This window comes from Branchiostoma belcheri, unplaced genomic scaffold (assembly GCF_001625305.1).
Source record: "Branchiostoma belcheri isolate BF01 breed outbred unplaced genomic scaffold, Haploidv18h27 scaffold41, whole genome shotgun sequence".
Lineage (NCBI taxonomy): Eukaryota > Metazoa > Chordata > Leptocardii > Amphioxiformes > Branchiostomatidae > Branchiostoma > Branchiostoma belcheri.
Genome location: NW_017804032.1, coordinates 477,113 through 494,485, shown reverse-complemented (window position 1 = coordinate 494,485; position 17,373 = coordinate 477,113). Strand labels below are relative to the sequence as shown.

The window sequence follows — 17,373 nt, the reverse complement described above, 5'->3', positions numbered from 1 at the left end:
TTCGAACAATAGTAAAACCTCCTCGCGGAAGGATGTCTCCTTCCCCGGAGGTAATGACGCTACTGTACATAAATCTAAAGTATGGAGCATATGCATGTATTTTTTTCCAGCACAGTGACAATCCAGAGTTTCCGTATTTTTGAGTCCATTCATTATGTCTTTCTACCAGAAACACAATGCTGAATCCTAATGACATAATGTAATGGTACATGTTGTCGAATCAATAACTGAATGGAAACAGTTGCAATATTGCAATGACAGCCGTAAGCTGGGCCTAATCCTGTAACAACTCAGCAGGCTAAGTCTGGACATGATATTGAGAATCGTCTTTGCTGAGATTGATCACAAACATAAGGTCATCAATCAAAGTGACAAATTTTACCATAACATAGTCTGATAAGGCAGCTCAGGGCTCGAAACACATGTACACATGCATGTGCAGGTTCGTGTATGTAAAATTGAAGCTTTTCAGGTATTTCTATCTACACCAAGTCAGAGCTAGCCCATGACAAAACATGACACTAGGACAGCTATAGGTTGCCATATTGCAAGTAGTACATGTAGTTCAAAATACATGGCCTTCAGTGTAGCATTCTTAAAGAAAGTAACAACATTGAAAACAGCACTAAAAGGAACATTTTCAAACTAAACTTTTGAGATGGACTGACAAAGCACAGAAACTGTTTAGGTGAAATTTGTTCGGTGCAAATTTGAAACCGTGCGCCAGTGCATATATGCAGAAAAAGAATTTTGAGCCCTGCAACTACAAACATACATACTAAACAGTCTAGTGAGAAGATTGGATCAGAACCTACAAGAGTGTGCTTTGCAAGTATTAAGAATATAAATAGGTCTATGCCTAATAGCATGCGGTACTCTGAAATTCTCCAATGAGCGATGACCTGATTTTGATATGTTGCCATTGATTTTGAATGTGAAATGGGGGAGGGGGAATTATCTTTGTGATCGTATCCTGTAGTCTTAAGATATCATTTTGAGACATCTTCAATAAAGTGCCTGACACAATGAGTTCTGAGACATCTTCAATAAAGTGCCTGAAACAATGAGTCTTGAGACATCTTCAATAAAGTGCCTGAAACTATGAATTACTTTAAACATGTGTCTATTCTTGAGTTCTCAAAGCTCTGTAAGCCTTTACTTGACATCCATCTGTGATCTGTTTCCCATATTTGCTAGATGAACCAACACCCTCACAGGCACCGATATTTCAGCACCAAGGACAGCCCTGATGCTCACATAACACCCAATGCACACAACATTAGTAAATGAATCCTTTTCTTACTTGCTTATAATGCAATCATAAGCCTTGTTGGCAAGCTATTAAACAGATTTCCCTTCATCAAATACAGGAATATCTGCCATATATATTCTACAGGGGCATGTAAAAAGCTGCCTAAAAGTTGAGGCCAATGTTGGTAAGCGAGCTGATTTTGAAATAGATAATATTGGTAAAAAAAGTTATCAGAGATCTGACATAAATATAGGTCTAGATAATACATGGCTTTTTTAAAACAAATATTATATTCATGATAAATTTTCACTTAATCCACAGTATGACTTCTTTGCTGCAAGTATCAATTTACAGAAGGCAAAATTACAAGGTTAGTTATATTCGTGGATATCAAAATCATGTTTACTTAACGTTAAAATCACAGGGCCAAGACACACAAGCACAACCTGCAAGGTGCGTCCACTACAGGTCAACCAGGATCACTTGCGGCAAAGTAGCAAATTTCCCTCCATATTCTGTGCAGTTTTATTAACTTTACAATCCTTTTAGAAGCTAAGAAATGGGCGCCGGGAAAGCATGGGCTTACACCGGCTCATATTGCCGCTTTTATGCCGTCCAGCAGTTGACTGAATATTGGCAAACTCATTACAGCTTAGGCAGCACTTTTCCTCCAAATTTATTGCTCGAACAGGATAAGTTAGAGGATGATGGTACTGTTAAAAGAGATGAATGCCGGATAAAAGGTCGCAGCGTGTTTATATCTGACTACAGCACCTCGTGTGGAGTGTAAAAGATTTTACACCAGGTTAGGTGTCGCAGATAAGCTACAGTTAAGGGCACCTGGCTGACCAATGAAATAGTGGCGTAATGGTGACTCGTAAGTCTACAGTAGTGCTGCATTAGGTTTAAGTGGGTTAAATACAAATCAGGACTGCACTTCGATGAGCCTGACCATTAGTCGTCGGTGAATGGATGCATCTATGGCCTGCCCAGATGTCAGCTCTGCAAAGGGCAGCATGCATTCAGTATAAAAAAAAGGTTGTGCCTGGTTTACAAAATGCATCCGAAGGGCATGTCTGTCTGTATCTGTATCTGTATAGCCAGTATAACTAACACCAGCTTTGCATTTACACTGTGCGGCAGCAGCTACAATGTAGCTTCCCAAAAGTAGTAAAAAGTGTTTGAATCATCCACGTCCAGATATTCAGACAAAAATTCTCCTGTTTAGCCAAAGCAAGCTGCTGGGATGCCCATTTTGTCATTAAAACAAGTTGGTTCAGACAAAAAAATTAAAAATATCTCTGGTTGATCTTTGTGGTGTCATCTAGACACAGACTCTTTTACCATACACTGTTTTACATGACAAATTGCCTGTCTGACTTTTAATTCAGGTATGTCACAGGTTGCTTGCTGTTCATAAAATGGATGATAGCTTTCTCCCAACCCTAAGACACTGAACCTGAAAAAGATGCATTAGTGAGTCAAGACAGATCATAACATCTTCTTATAATATGATGCCAGACGCCTAGAGCTACTGTATCCTATTTAATACTGTAAATCATGCTTTTTTCGCAGCACTTTTTTTTTTTAATACTCAATGTTTTCATGGTTACTTCTGTACTGCAAGCTTATCATTACCGTGAACAAATAATTTGCTGACTTTCTTTTTGCTGCACTTGCCGACACTGCGAAGGTATAGTTCCGCGAACATGTTCATTTTTTTCAGACTGCTAACTTTTGCTACTGCAGACATAAAGTGACTTACAGTATACAGTTTCTCAGAGAAGAGAGCTGGAAAATTGTGACAACCCCTGCAGCTAGTGGGTTGATGCATCTGTATGCAGGTCAGGTCTAAACTTGCCCAACTGTGGGCTCTCCTGTTGATAAAGGTCTCCTCCCAGATCAATGAAGTTGCCAGTTTTGTGTGGAAAGACTGACAGGAACCCACCCATGTAGGCTTACTGTGGTGAGGATGGGATGGCGTTGATACTATACACTGGGGTGGGAATGTGTAAGACTAATACAAGTTGTTCAAATAAGCAGTCAAGTCACTAGTGTAAGTAGGGACCACCTGGCCATTGATAATTACAGTCAAACCTGTATTGGTGATCATGATCACCAGTCTACATGAAGACCCCATGGCCATTGATAATTCCCTGTTCACATGAATACGCTGTAACCGGTTTTAATCCAGATTCCACCAAAGTCGGATTCAATTGGCCCCATCTGAACACACCAAATGGCATTGAAAGCGCCTCGATCTCAAACTACCTCGGGAGGTAGTTTCAAACCGATTTCACCGGATCACGATTTGCATCAGAATGCAATGTGATTTTACCAGTTTACTTTAATTTGACCTGGTCATGGATTATGGGGTGATATTTCTTTATTTATATGCAATACCAAAATTTACATGGCAGCAACTTAAAGAGCAGTACGACCAAATAATGTGTCCATTGTAGGACAAGCTTCACCGCCTCTGATACACAATTTCAAAACCTGTTAAAAGAGCCGCAATATGAAATGAATTTACAGTATCAGTCAGTGAACTTAATTGCCACAAAATGTAAAAACCTGAAACTTTCTGACAGATGGTTTTGAAAGTGTTCATTCTTTCTGACAGGTGGAAATATGAGGTGACACAAAAGATATTACATGTAGTTATACATGCAGGTTGAGGAATAAAAGTACATTACAACCTGTCTCTTGGTAATGTTGCAGCAATATCTCAATATCTCAAAAGAATTCTATATTCTTCTAAGAATGAATCTTGTCAGATTCTCAGAATTTAAAAGTTCTCCTTCTGAAAATGGCTGTTTTGTGATCACTGGAACATTTTAGCATGATCCTCAGACAATTTTTCAGATGTGTACATTCCCAATAGACACTGGTTCTTGCACAGAGTGAATGAGTGTGTTGTATGACGTCACAGTGAGTGTCCCTAGTGTGTCATTCGTCGTCATATTCCAGTCTGTTTAAAGGGGACAGCCGTCATATGTCATTAATCACAAGGCAAGTCTGGTCCCTCTGTGTCCCCCAGCATACATGCAGATTTTTGCAGTGAACTTCACTTCAGTTGTTCAACATGCCAGAACACAAATAAGACACTTATTTCTAGAAGGATATTTTTTGGAAATGAGAAAATGAATTATTATTATTATACTGAATTATTATGTTTGCAAGAACATGTTGTTTGGAAATGGGAAACAGAAAAAGGATGGTCAAGTTTTCAAATGAAAGAATTTAGAACTGAGAAACATAGAGTTTGCTTGACAGAGACTGGAGTTGTACAGTCGAAAATTTGGGTGAGTCCAATATTTTGTGCTGGCCATTACAGTTGTTTTATAATGACTTCTAGCAACACAGATGAACTTTCAAGATGAGTTTGCTTTAGTTTTAAGAAGTTGTTTGGAACTAAGAAACACATAAAAAAAGTTTGCTAAACCTTCTTCTTCTGCTATTCTAACACCTTTCCAGTGGATGCTTTGGCAGAATTGTCTAGTACACAATCCTACAAAATCCTCTCTTTCATTCCACTAAGCTATGGCTTCACACAGACACAACCATTACATTATGCATGTCGTCTTGCACTCAGCGAATGGCGTAGATTGCCTGCGTAGTGAGCCCAGCGGAACACAGGATTAATCATGGCGGAATTAGCACCACTAAGAAGGCATGCTTCACCAACACACACACTAATCAGTTTGCCTTTCTTATCAATACCGCACAAGACGGACGTCCATTGATTTTCCAGTCGTGCAGCCTTATGGCTGGACACCCTGTGTCGCACTTTCATCTAGTAAGCACAGCAGTCACCACGGCACACTAGAGATAAGAGAGTACCCGGCACAACTTAAAGTTACAGGCCCCTTCAGGTCTGTGGATTTTACTGAAGGGGTGTAAAACCTATTCCACCTTGAGAGGACAGACCTAGGAGGGACGTGTGCAGCCTCAGATTTGACCAAATTTGTGCCCCGTGGTTGGGCAATGAAGAAACAGGTAGGCGACCTGAATGACATGAGCAAACGTGGACTGATGGCGCCGTCTGATGAGCTCGTACATCAGGCTTTGTAAGACATGGGTCGTTTGGGCCCCTAAAGTTTCATGGGGCTGGTAAAGAATTTCTCGAACAGAACGTGTTGCACGGCTCTTTTGTCATCAGCCCAGCTTGTCCTTGTAAAAACGTGTGATCAATCTGACACCCACGGAATCTGTCAGTAGTCTGCAACACTTTCTGGCACTGTAACTAGTTATAATTCTGAGGCTGAGAAAGTACTGTTGTCAATACTAAGACTTTGGGTTGTCCTGGCAGTAAAATATGTAGTTTACTAATTAGCTAGGACAAGGAAAATATGTAGTAAAGGGACTCACACAAGCCAGTGTACCACAGAGAAGCATACTGGGCCCGCTACTATTCTGATATGCAAACCACAGCAAAGTTTCAAAGAGGACTAAAAACTCTAGACTGAGACTTTTGAAAAAAAGTTAAAATCTCACCACCACTACTACCACTACTCTCACCGCCTGAAGGAAAATAATCACACAATAAAATTTATAGAAATTAGAAAAAATGAGAATTACCTGGATTTAGCATTACTAATATTAGATTTATAGTTGACACATAAGTGGGATGATCATGAAGCAGTGACGACATCATGTTGCACATTACATCATGGATGAAGATCACATACGTGACATGGAAAGAAAAGAAATAAACACAACTTTGTTAAAACAGTGTTAACAGTAGTGGAACATTCAAGTAAAATGGCTGTGAACATGTGCCCTTGCATTGCTTTTATTAGTAACTACAGTCAGTATAAATAATTGTGCTTTTAACGGTGAATGCAAAGACATAACAAACTCTTGATTTTTTTTCCTTACAGTGAAATTCAAGTGCTGCAAACACAAAATGAAGAATGATACATAGTGGCAGAATCAAAAATAATCTGAAAATGTTGTAATGAACTGCCCAACTGATGACTTAGAGACCATTCTGCATGTGCCAAGTGCTGAAATACAGCAGCTTGAAACTATACATAATATAGATATAGGCAGATAAAGAGTTATGTGTATTGGTCCAGAACAGGTCACAATGTCTTGCACAGAGTATCACATTCTATGCATGCAAAGTCTTGTACAGACTGACCTTAAGTCCCACAGCATATGCAACACCTTGTAATCTAAATCTAATCAAGGGAAAGGCATGTTCATCATACGAACAGCCCTTAGTACTGGCAGACTTCCCAGAAATGTGTCCTTCACTTCACAGGTTTGAAGCCATACGTTCTGTTTTAGCTTGCTGACAACTGCACTTCTGTCTTTACACATTATTGCTTGATCATGAAGCAAAGCAGGTACTATCCAACTGGGGGATATCAGTCCAGTGCATTAGAGATAAAAATCTACAAACTAAGGATCCAACTGTTGCCACTGATGGTGCAAACCATTGATATTAAACATTGGTAAAGGTTTAAGACATCCAGGTTAACAATACTCATAGAAAATTAACTGTACTATTACAATTAACTATGTGTAGCTGGATAAATTATGGCGGTAAATTCTAGACGTTTCCACTGACATCCAATACTCTTCTTCAGTGTCAATAAGCATCACAATTGCAATGAAAATACGATTTTATAAGATAATAAGGTTGTCCCAAATCTCTCCATCCTAATTTTGGAACACAGACCTGTAGTGACTATCAGATTCTCTGTCAATCATGTACCCTCTACACACAGAAGCGCACACAGCGCCTTATGTATGAGTTTGGTAAGATAGACAGGTGGTTGCATTGGGGGCTTCGGTTTGCTCAATGCGCTGCCACATCGCGAGTAAATCTGCTTCCTTCAGCAGCTGCCATTCGTTATCGGGAGCCCCCATATTGATTCTGACGACACAATTTTGTGCAGGCTTCCATCTCTGCAGGACATTGAGCCCTCTGGAAAGCTGCGACCATCTCTTATCATGCTGACATTGGTCACGGGGTCTGATGTTTGTAATATACACCATAGATCACACTGCTGAGAGAAATTCATCTGCAGAGACAGAGCAGCAACGCGACACAATACATCTTAGACATTGAATAGAAAACGAATAGTAGTATTTCATGTCCAATGCTAAAGAGTTGAGGCTGCACAGTCTGTGTTAGATGGTTCCAGAACTGTGTTAAACTATAAAAATCAAGTCTATACTTTGCTACAGTTTTAGAAAGTAGATTACATGTAACATTACATGTACATGTACATATATCTAACAGTCTGATGTAAAGTTTCTTCCCATTTATCCTATATTTGTTGCGCAGAGCTGGTAAAAACAAAACAATTACTCACTATCAGTGCCTTAACATTTGCCCCCCCCCCTCTTGCGCAAGGGTTAGACTGCTAGAAATGGTAATATTTTACTTCACAGGATATGCTCATGTTTCTCCATATGTTTCCTATTATGTACATGTATGCTATACCTTGAGGCAAGGTATTAGATATTTGAGTGTTTATAAATTGCATGCTGCGAGATCAACAAATTTGTTTGCTTCCTGCAGACATTGCTACAATTACAGTCAAAAGTATAAAAATTCTATTTCACTTCACAGGATATGCTCAGGTTTCTTCACGTTTCCCAATTATGTACATGTATGCTATACCTTGAGGCAAGGTATTAGATATTTGAGTGTTTATAAATTGCATGCTGTGAGATCACAAATTTGTTTGCTTCCTGCAGACATCGCTACAATTACAGTCGAAAGTATAAAAATTCTATTGACTTCACAGGATATGCTCATGTTTCTTCACATGTTTCCTAATTATGTACATGTATGTCGTACCTTGAGGCAGGGTATTATAGATATTTGCGTGTTTATAAATTGCATGCTGCGAGACCACAAATTTGTTTGCTTCCTGCAGACATCGCATTTTACGATCACAGTCGAAAGAAGGTGTTGCAAAAACACACTGATCAATGGTGAAAACCTGCATCAAGCAAAGACAAGGTAAGTCTATTACTGTTACAGTACATTCAATTATTTCCAGAAAGTCTCCTATTACATGTCTTATAGGAAAGCAAAGGCTAGTAGGACTAGAGTCTTCCAGCTTATTATTAATACAAGAACATGACTCATTTCAAATAAATCTCACAAAAACAAAGCTGTTACGAGTTGAATATGATTTCATGTGATTCGGGGGTAAGCAATTTGAAAAAATGGTAGCAATTTGACATCCACATCTGAAGATAACAGCAAAGTGGTAACCTAACGCCTAACCTCCATTTAAGCTGGAGTTTAGGCTTACTTGTATGAGTGATAAGCCCTGTTATTTGGGCCGCTGGAGACCGCCGCTAACTGCAGTTTCCGCTAGATCATTTGCGAGCAAAGGTATGAGGATTAGTTTTCGACAAGATGATGCCTTCCTCAGGTCAATGAGCTATCAGAAATCTATGCATAGAATCTTAATGCCAAGATTCCTCACGTTGCTGGGGTCTTAGGTGGATTACGGCACCACCATGGTGGAACAACTTCCATCTATCACTCATCAGCCACTGTTGGTTACCAATCTCACATCATAGCATTTCTGGGTTCCTAAGTTTTCTTCATAAGCTTCTAGATGGTACAAAACTTTGTGCCATGTTGTGGTTCATTGTTTCAACAAAATGGATGTAAGGAATGCTGTGAGCATTGTCATATTTAGGATCTGAACTTCAACATAAAATTGTTACTTTACATGTATATTGAAGGGTAAATTCGCAATAACACTTACTGGTGCTTCTCTTATCTGCTTCTCTTATCTGCTTCTCTATTACCATCAGTACAAATGGTGTTGGGCCTAGGAAAAAAATTTTGTGTTTCCTGTTTCAGTCCTGAAAAAATTAGGGTCGGTAGGTACAAATGTAGGCATTGTGTTTTTTTTTTCTTTTTCTTTTAAGACTTCAGTGATATCTATATAGGGGGTCCAATTTTGTTTAACAAAGTAAAACTTCAATGAGGACACTTTTATTTCCAATGTCAATATTAGAAAACTAATTGTACAACATTTTATCACTCAGGTGTCAGATCATGGAGCTAGAAAAGGTTGATCAGCTCAAAAAATTGTCCCTTGCAGAGATCCACTCCCAAAAAAAGTCTAGGGTCGGCAGGTTTTTATACTACATGTATAGGGTTGGTCGGGAAAATAGGAAACACAACATTTTTTTTTCCTAGGCCTTGCCACGATTTGAGTGAGTACCCTAATGACCTACGTGGCAATTGAAAGCTGATACTTACAGGTCCAGGAGCTGTAAATCATTGAGTTCCCCACGGGCCCAGTCGTTACAGTCTCATTAACACTAAATTTAACTACCAGGTGTTGCCATTAAGCCCCCATTTATAATGTCCAGCTGTAGGCTGGAATCGCACACAGGGCTGTAGGCCAACAATTTCATTTGTTGCTTCTTCGATTCAAGGATGTGCTTAACTGGAAAACAGTGTCTGAGAGGAAGGCCTTAAGGAGATGATATAATCAGAGGCAAATGTTCCTCACAGCCTTCCATTTGTATCTTGTCTTCCTGCTTAACTTCTGCGTTTAAATCTCCCAGAATCAAGGAAATACATGTAAATCGGTGTGGCCTTAGTGTGGGCCATCGAAACATTTTTCTTGTGCAACAGCCCTCAAAATTTTGCCTTCCGATGGGTTCTGCATGTGCTGTTGATGAGAGGTGTCTTAAAAACAGGCCAGATATTGACTACAAATATAAAATGTTGCAGTAAATCACAACACTAAAAGTGCACAAGCTGTTAAACTGTAATAAATTAAGCACTACCATCACCATAAATTCAGCACCAAGGACAGATGTAACAATTCTGGACTGTTTCACTCTCTTTCAACCTATTGAAAATACATTCAAAATAGTTAAAAAGGGTACATTTTTGTTACATTAGGAAATAATTTTTCCTTAAACAATGTAAGGAAGAAAAGCAGGCATGTAACTTGACAGCTAATTCTCTTGCTAGTCAATTATGTCACCTCACAAATAGATTCCATTCCATACTCTCTCCCTCGCTCTCTACTTATAACAATGCCATCAATCTTGCTCAGGTATCATTACAGTTTGCACATTTGCCAGGCCGTACAGTAAAATATGACAATGGGTGGTAGGAATTTCCTCTCGATCTCCAACCCAGGGCTCGAAATTAAAGGTTGTCCGATGGCCACTGACCACTAAAATTCAGGCTGGGACAACTAAAAAGACACTTTGGGACATTTTTGGGACAATAGAAAAGTAGTCAACACCAGATTGTCAGTACTTCTTTTGTTTATCAGGCATATCCTGGCTTTTGGATCTGGAAAAATGCCCCCGAATTTCCTGTCTACTCTGCAACTATAGTGTGCCTGAGAGTGAACATAAGCAAAATAAAGTTGACTTCAAGTTGAAGTCATACAACACTTCCACAAAAAAAGGTTGGGACAGTTCATCCTCACTTCGGGACAGTTGAAATTTATTTTGGGACAGTGCTGGGACAATAGGAAGAAAAGTTAATTTTGAGGCCTGACAGGTTGTAACAGTTCATCCTCACTTCAGGACAATTGAAATGTATTTTTGGGGTCGACAGGGCCGGGACAATAGGAAGGAAAGTTAATTTCGAGGCCTGTCGCCCCCGAAGCTGTGGCCTTTCATTCTTCCATGTCGGACTTGATGGAACTCCTGTCTGGATCTAATGGGGTCATCTCTCCGCAGTACCTGTATGTCACACCGTCAGGCCTTACACAACAAAGGGGACCTGACGCTGCTCATTATCCAGCTTGTCTATTTCCGCAGACCACTCCATGGTGCCAATTAGCTGGTGCCACCTTTGTGCAGGCCATTACCGCATTGAGATGGTGGCAGCAATATGGCCGGCAACCATTAAGTCCTCGGAAAAAAATGTTATGTTTCCTGTTTCAGTCCTGAAAAAATTAGGGTAAAGTAAGTGTAAATTTGGGCTAACAAACTCATAATTTTTCTCACCTGTGGCCATAAACTTAGATATGAACTTACCTTGCTAAAAGCTGATGCCTTCGATAAGTACCAGCAAGATATTGTGCATTGTCAGACATTTTTTCCAACAACATATACAAAATTTTTTGCAAATATCTAACTTGATTACCATTTCGCTAATCAATCTCAAAAGTATCTCACTGCACATCAACCTTAGTAGGCTGGGACATAAAACCACAACAAAAATTAAGAACTGCAAATTTTCTCAAATTACTTGGCTGTTTGTGTGCTGCTACTGTAGGAGCCAAAAATCATGATTTTATGTATAACCTTATTGGTATATGGTGGCTTTGAAATATGAACATCTACAATGTATTCCATCATGCCTTTCACATGTATGTCAAAAATTGTCATAAATGAATAAGTAAATAAAATTTTTCTTGAAAAATTGGAAGTTTGCTACGGCTTCACTCGTATATTAAAAGTCATTGAAAATTGCAGGTTGCAGGTGTTTTGTTCTGAGCTGTGAATAGAGAAGAGAGCATAATGAACACCCTCAGGCTCAACAGGCACTAATGATGTGGTAGCTAGGAGACCGACTGATGAAAGAACATTGTATTATATCTTGTATGTTCGACATACGTGCTTCAAAATAAGAGATGCAGCTGACATAACACTGGTTCGATTCGTACAAGAGCTGGCTCCTTCCTTGTATCATTGTACAACCACATCAGCCTTTTGATGCCTCAACTGTTGTGATTCTTGGCAGAAATCCAAAAGGTATGTTATGTTTTTTCATCATCATCAGAGTTAGCTTCAAGTACATTGTAGGTCTCGATTGGTGCATTTTTTTCATGCTCATAATCATCTTTGAAGTGAAAAATCTGCACCATATTACATGTTTGGGGTGTGGCTTGTAAATGAATGAATGGCTCAATCTAAGGACATCCTAGGGTTGTTTATGTAGCATCTAAAGGTTTGGGGTTTGAATCAGTAGCACGCTGTATCTATATTTCTGTATTGGTATAACCGCCCTTCTGCGTATTACACACCAGTATCACAGGCACGCAGTGCGGCAGATGGCTACATTACACCAAACGACTTGTTACACCTAACCCTTGAACGATTTTAACTCTTAACATTGTTTAAAGCTATCTAAAGATAATGCCCCTACTGTACTCAGTGACAGCGAGTTGCACTCTGCGATAGTTCTAGGAAAGAATGAGTTGTTGAACACCTCTATCCTGCCCCAATGTTGAGCTCTTGGGAAAGGCAATTTACACCTAGTAGTATTTTCTTACTTGACTCAGGTGAAACTGAGTAGTTTTGGCTGGGAATATCAAATTCAACCACAATACCCTTCTTTACAAACAAAAATCAAAACTTTTCCACCAATTGTGAACAGTTCAACCAAAACGCTCCACAATGTTGATGACGCCGTTTCAAATTTGCCCCTCAAAATGTGCGAAAAAGCCTTTCTGGACCCCCATGTGCACCTTCACGGCTCAACACGAATTCTTGCTCCATAAAACGGTGAGAAAAAAAATTTAGCGCTACGGGGAGAGCGCCCGGTTACACGCTGACTGTGACAAATGTCGGACAGAACCCGACAGAACGAGCCGACAGTTAATTTCAAGTGAAATGACCTATTCCAGTTTGCAAGAAAAACTGGCCTTCCGGCAAAATTTGACACGGATAAGAAGGTGACAAATAGAGGCCTTCCTTTTCCAGGCTGCATCCCTTATCTTGGAAGGATTTATAAAATTGATAACAGGACAGGAGATGGGGAGGCTTGCCTCCAATATTCCAGCAGATATATACATCAGCATTAGGGCTACCTATTCTGTAAGCTGATCAATCTATCACCTACCTCCAAAACCAACCAAGAATTGCAGACTTCCTGACAAAGTCATGATTTAACACTTCCAATTAAAAGTTTATTTTTGCATGCAAATCTGCATCAATATGTTAAAGAGCTAGATGAGTATGAGAAAACACACATTACGCCTAGCCTAGGAAAAAAATGCTGTTTCCTGTTTCAGGCGATCTCTTATGATCCGACTAATACAATACAGTTTATCAAAGTAAAACTTGCATCTGCACACTGTACGATATTTCATCACTCAGATGTCTGATCATGGAGCTGGAAAATGTCCATCAGCTCAAAAAATTCATGTCCCTAGCAGGGGTCCACCCAAAACAAGGCTAGGGTCAGCATTTTTTTCTAGGGTCGGTCGGTCGGGATACAGGAAAAACATTTTTCCTATGCCTTACTTGATATGCTGATTTGATCATGTCAAGCATTTATTTCATATGCGCCTTAGATGGGTAGCAAGATTGAAGAAAGATATCTTTGACACCATTGCTTGAGGACATACTATAGACTTCATAATTTCATTGATGTCTGAGCGCCCTCATGCTAATATATCTGTCTCTGGTACTGACTGATGTGGTGTTCTGTAAAATATAAACAATATTGATTCTGTCACTACCATACATGTATCTGTCATAACTAAGTTGCACAGCTTCTACACTACCATTGTTGTAAATCTCTACGCACCGAATATTACTTTTTCTCTGCTGGAAACAGAGCTGGATTTGTTACCGTACCTACTGCTGGTGATGAATAACTTTCATGTACTGATTCTGATTTATCTGTGCAAAGGACTGAACATCATTTTTATTACAAATCTGTCAGAGGATATTGATACTAGGATCTGTCCCTGGTGCTGATTGTGATTCATAGTAGCACCCATGTACCTGTCTGTAATACTGAATGATATAGAATACCATTTCTCTGCATAAGTATTGTAGTTAAAGGAAAAATCATCTAGAAGCAGCCCATCATGGTTTAAACTGTACTAGCCACTTGTACAAGGATCATTGCTTGTATATAATTTATAATTGCTTGTATTTATCATATGGTACCCGGTTGCAAACTCAAAAGCACAGAAAACTCTTTCGATTTTTACTGTGCCACAAACCGTAAACTTAAGTTTAAAACCTTCCTCTAAACTAAAGTTTAAAACCTTTCTCTGAAAAAAAAAGCATAAAGGAACTTTATTCGTACAGCCTGGTTTAACTTGCAAAGTGCTGGGAGTTCTAGTCTATAAATCTTTCAACTCTTCTGCCAAAACAAAAAGCTGTTACTCCGGCAGAGTGTTGTATTATTCATGACAGTTACAGCAGGGCGGTTTCCTCTGTCCAGGTGCCATAACTGTTTAATGATCACCCTCCAACTGCCTGTCAATCAACATGAACCACTTTCTGCCCTAGTTTTCTCCTGACTGTGTCAGGCCTCGAAATTAACTTTTCTTCCTATTGTCTCAGCACTGTCCCAAAAATACAAAAATTTTGCCCAATCTGCTATCATTAACAGACAAAAATTGGTGTGTAAAGATATGGAAAGAGATGTCATTAAACTAAGCTTAGTCTACCAGCAAAATTTGCTTGCCTGTCCAGGGTGCTGAATTAAAGGCTATTGTTCTTGAAGGCTTTCCATAAAGAAAGGACGTACGGGTAGTGTTTCGGTCAAGATTTTGGCACTTTTCGGCAGGATACTCGATATGATGTTACATCAAACAAAATTGTGATTATGGAAAAAATTCAGTCTGGCTAAAACACTGGTCATTTATTTGTCAGAATTCACTGCTCAAACAATAGAAAGTTTAACTAAATGTATAATGGGAGAGATTTTTCAAAATGCAAAATGGACAACAAAGAGGATATTGATCTTATTTCATTCTGGTTCCTCAGATTGTAGAAAATATCGTTTCAGTTCAAAATCTCAGACAAAAAATTTTGAGCTGGTGAGCAAGAATTATGGATCTTTGCCTTAAAGACACAAACACTAATTCTATTACATCATGTCTATTAAAGACAAAGTTTGTGTGAAATTAGCCTAATTGGCGCAGCAGTAAAATGGCCTGTTCTTAATTGCAGAGGTGATTAGTTTTTAATCCAATCAAGGTAAGAAACCAATCGTGTGGCAAAAGGACACCTGGTCTCTTACTTGCTGAAAATCTATAGATTTTTGCAGGTCAACTCAAATTGAAACACTAGGAGCATCCCTTGTGTCTTTTCCTAAATGCAAAATACTTACTGCACATAACACACCAGGAATACTATCTGGAGCATTGGCAATATATTTCAATTTTTTGGAACTTCAGTGAAAATAATTTCATTGGGTTGGCAAGATGCTGTACATGTGTTGACGTTCTTTATCCAATGACCTGAGGCTTTTTACATTTCGGTGACTGTCTCAGTGTCTGTCATCTTCTTCAGTCATATTATGTAAATCTACTATGATGCGGCAAATGTCCTTTCATAGATGATAGAGGACACAGTGTCCCTCAGAACATTCACAAATAAAATGTAAGACTAAAACTATTTCCCCTGAAGTCCCCTGGCACAGGTGTTTCCGTTTTACTGGCCCTGACGTATGAATTAATGATGACACCATAATGTGCTCTCTCGGTTTTCCGGACCGATTGCTTCTCTATCTTGGTTAGTGACATCTTATCAGATAAAATTTATGGTGTGCAGTACATGGTAGCCATGATTTTCTAGTTTTTTTTTTCTTTAAACAAAAAGGATCTTCTTCTGATGAAAATGGTGGTGATATAAGCTTGCCAAGGAGCTGGGAACTGCAAAGTGTGGTTTCAACTCCCATTATTATTCCATCGGTTACCCTTACATTGCCAGTAAAAAAAAGGTGTTTCCGAAAAAAAGGTGTTTTCAGAGATCTAGTACTAAAATGCATCTTGGGTGTTCAAGAAATTTTTAAGAAGGTCTCAACATTTAAAATGTTGTGTCTTACAATGTAGGTAACCTGTGAGAGAGTTATGGAAAAACAAAAAAGGCAAGTTTGATGGCTCTTCAAACTTTTCAAAGACAGGAATTTATGAAAGCTAATGATTGAGTTTGATGAAATCTGCAACTTCCTAGAGTTCAGTATCGTTCAAATTATACCACATTCAAGTTACAAATCAATATTACATAATATTTTATCTTCCCAACACCTGCGGCTTGAGGCCTATCTGTTGCAAAACAGGTCCACACTAATCACTTACATTACAAGCGTCATTAGTGCCTAATTAGTACCCTGACTGTTAATTAATAGCTACCTCCTCTTGGGACCACTTAGGTCCAAATTGCCTTGCCTTGCACTGGGATAACTATTATTATAGTGATTTTCCAACTTTAGGAAAAACTGTTGAAAAATTCATAAGTCATCAATAATTATATTGCTTGCATCTATACTTCTGATGAGAAAGTTTAAACATTGAGTATAGGGAAGGTTGAATTATTGAACATATGCAGCTGTGTAAGCTAACTTTCCAAGAGAGAAATATTGGGAAAAGACTTCTATTGGTCAGGAGTACAGCACAAATACATGTAGCACAAGTTCAGGAACTGAACTCGTCCTTGACATTCTTTTTATGTACGAGTTTGTCCCAAAAAAATGAAATGGCTTATCTTGAATTCGTTTTCCTATCATCACTGAAGACATTACAGGTTACTTTTTGAAAATTGTTAAGGCACATTTTTGTAAAGGAAGGTGATACAGTTTTATCTGTATATTCATATTCTGTAAAGCTTGTATAACTGCCCCTCGAGTAACACACGATATTTGCAGGTACAGTGGCAGCTGGCTATACATGTATTTACCAAATGACTTTTTTTTCCACTGGTCCTGACACAGAAGACAGACAGTATGTTCATTGTTTGTAATTCCGGAAAAGTCCCCTAGCTCATCAGGTCCAGACCTGTACCTAAACCTCAGTACTTGTACCTTTAGTACCAATAGTGACAGTCTACTACTACGTAGTTAAAGTTACGTTCACACGTAGGTAAAGTAGTGTGAACGTAGTTGGTAGAGTAGTTTCTCTGAAGAGCGATCAATTCGCACCACACCCAAGCCTGCATAATACATGAGGCCGGAAGCCCAAAAGATCAACATCAGTCCCTCTGATTGGGAAGTCCTGCCTATAAACTGCTCAATTGTATCTCAACCCTGCAGGAAAATTGATTCCGAGTGTGAGGAACAATTTTCCCCCGCCCGCCTTGTCAGGCAACGTATTGACGAGGCAGTCGCGTCCCTAAGACCGGCGCTGAAATATTCATGGCCTCATGATTTTCCTCGTAGTGCTCAAATAACCCCCGCCTCATGTTTCTCA

At 39.1% G+C, this 17,373-nt stretch overlaps 1 protein-coding gene across 2 annotated transcripts in view; it reads right to left on the bottom strand.

The window, feature by feature from the left end:
- LOC109477883 (heparan-sulfate 6-O-sulfotransferase 2-like) overlaps positions 1-17,373 on the bottom strand; it is a 45,829-nt gene that overhangs the window by 15,959 nt on the left and 12,497 nt on the right. The window contains exon 2 of one of the 2 annotated variants that reach the window (XM_019779338.1): positions 5,834-5,848. The exons of the other annotated variant lie outside the window; for it this stretch is intronic. Within the exon in view, the coding sequence (XP_019634897.1) occupies positions 5,834-5,848 (15 nt within the window). The remainder of the gene's footprint in view (positions 1-5,833; positions 5,849-17,373) is intronic. 2 annotated transcript variants of the gene reach the window in all.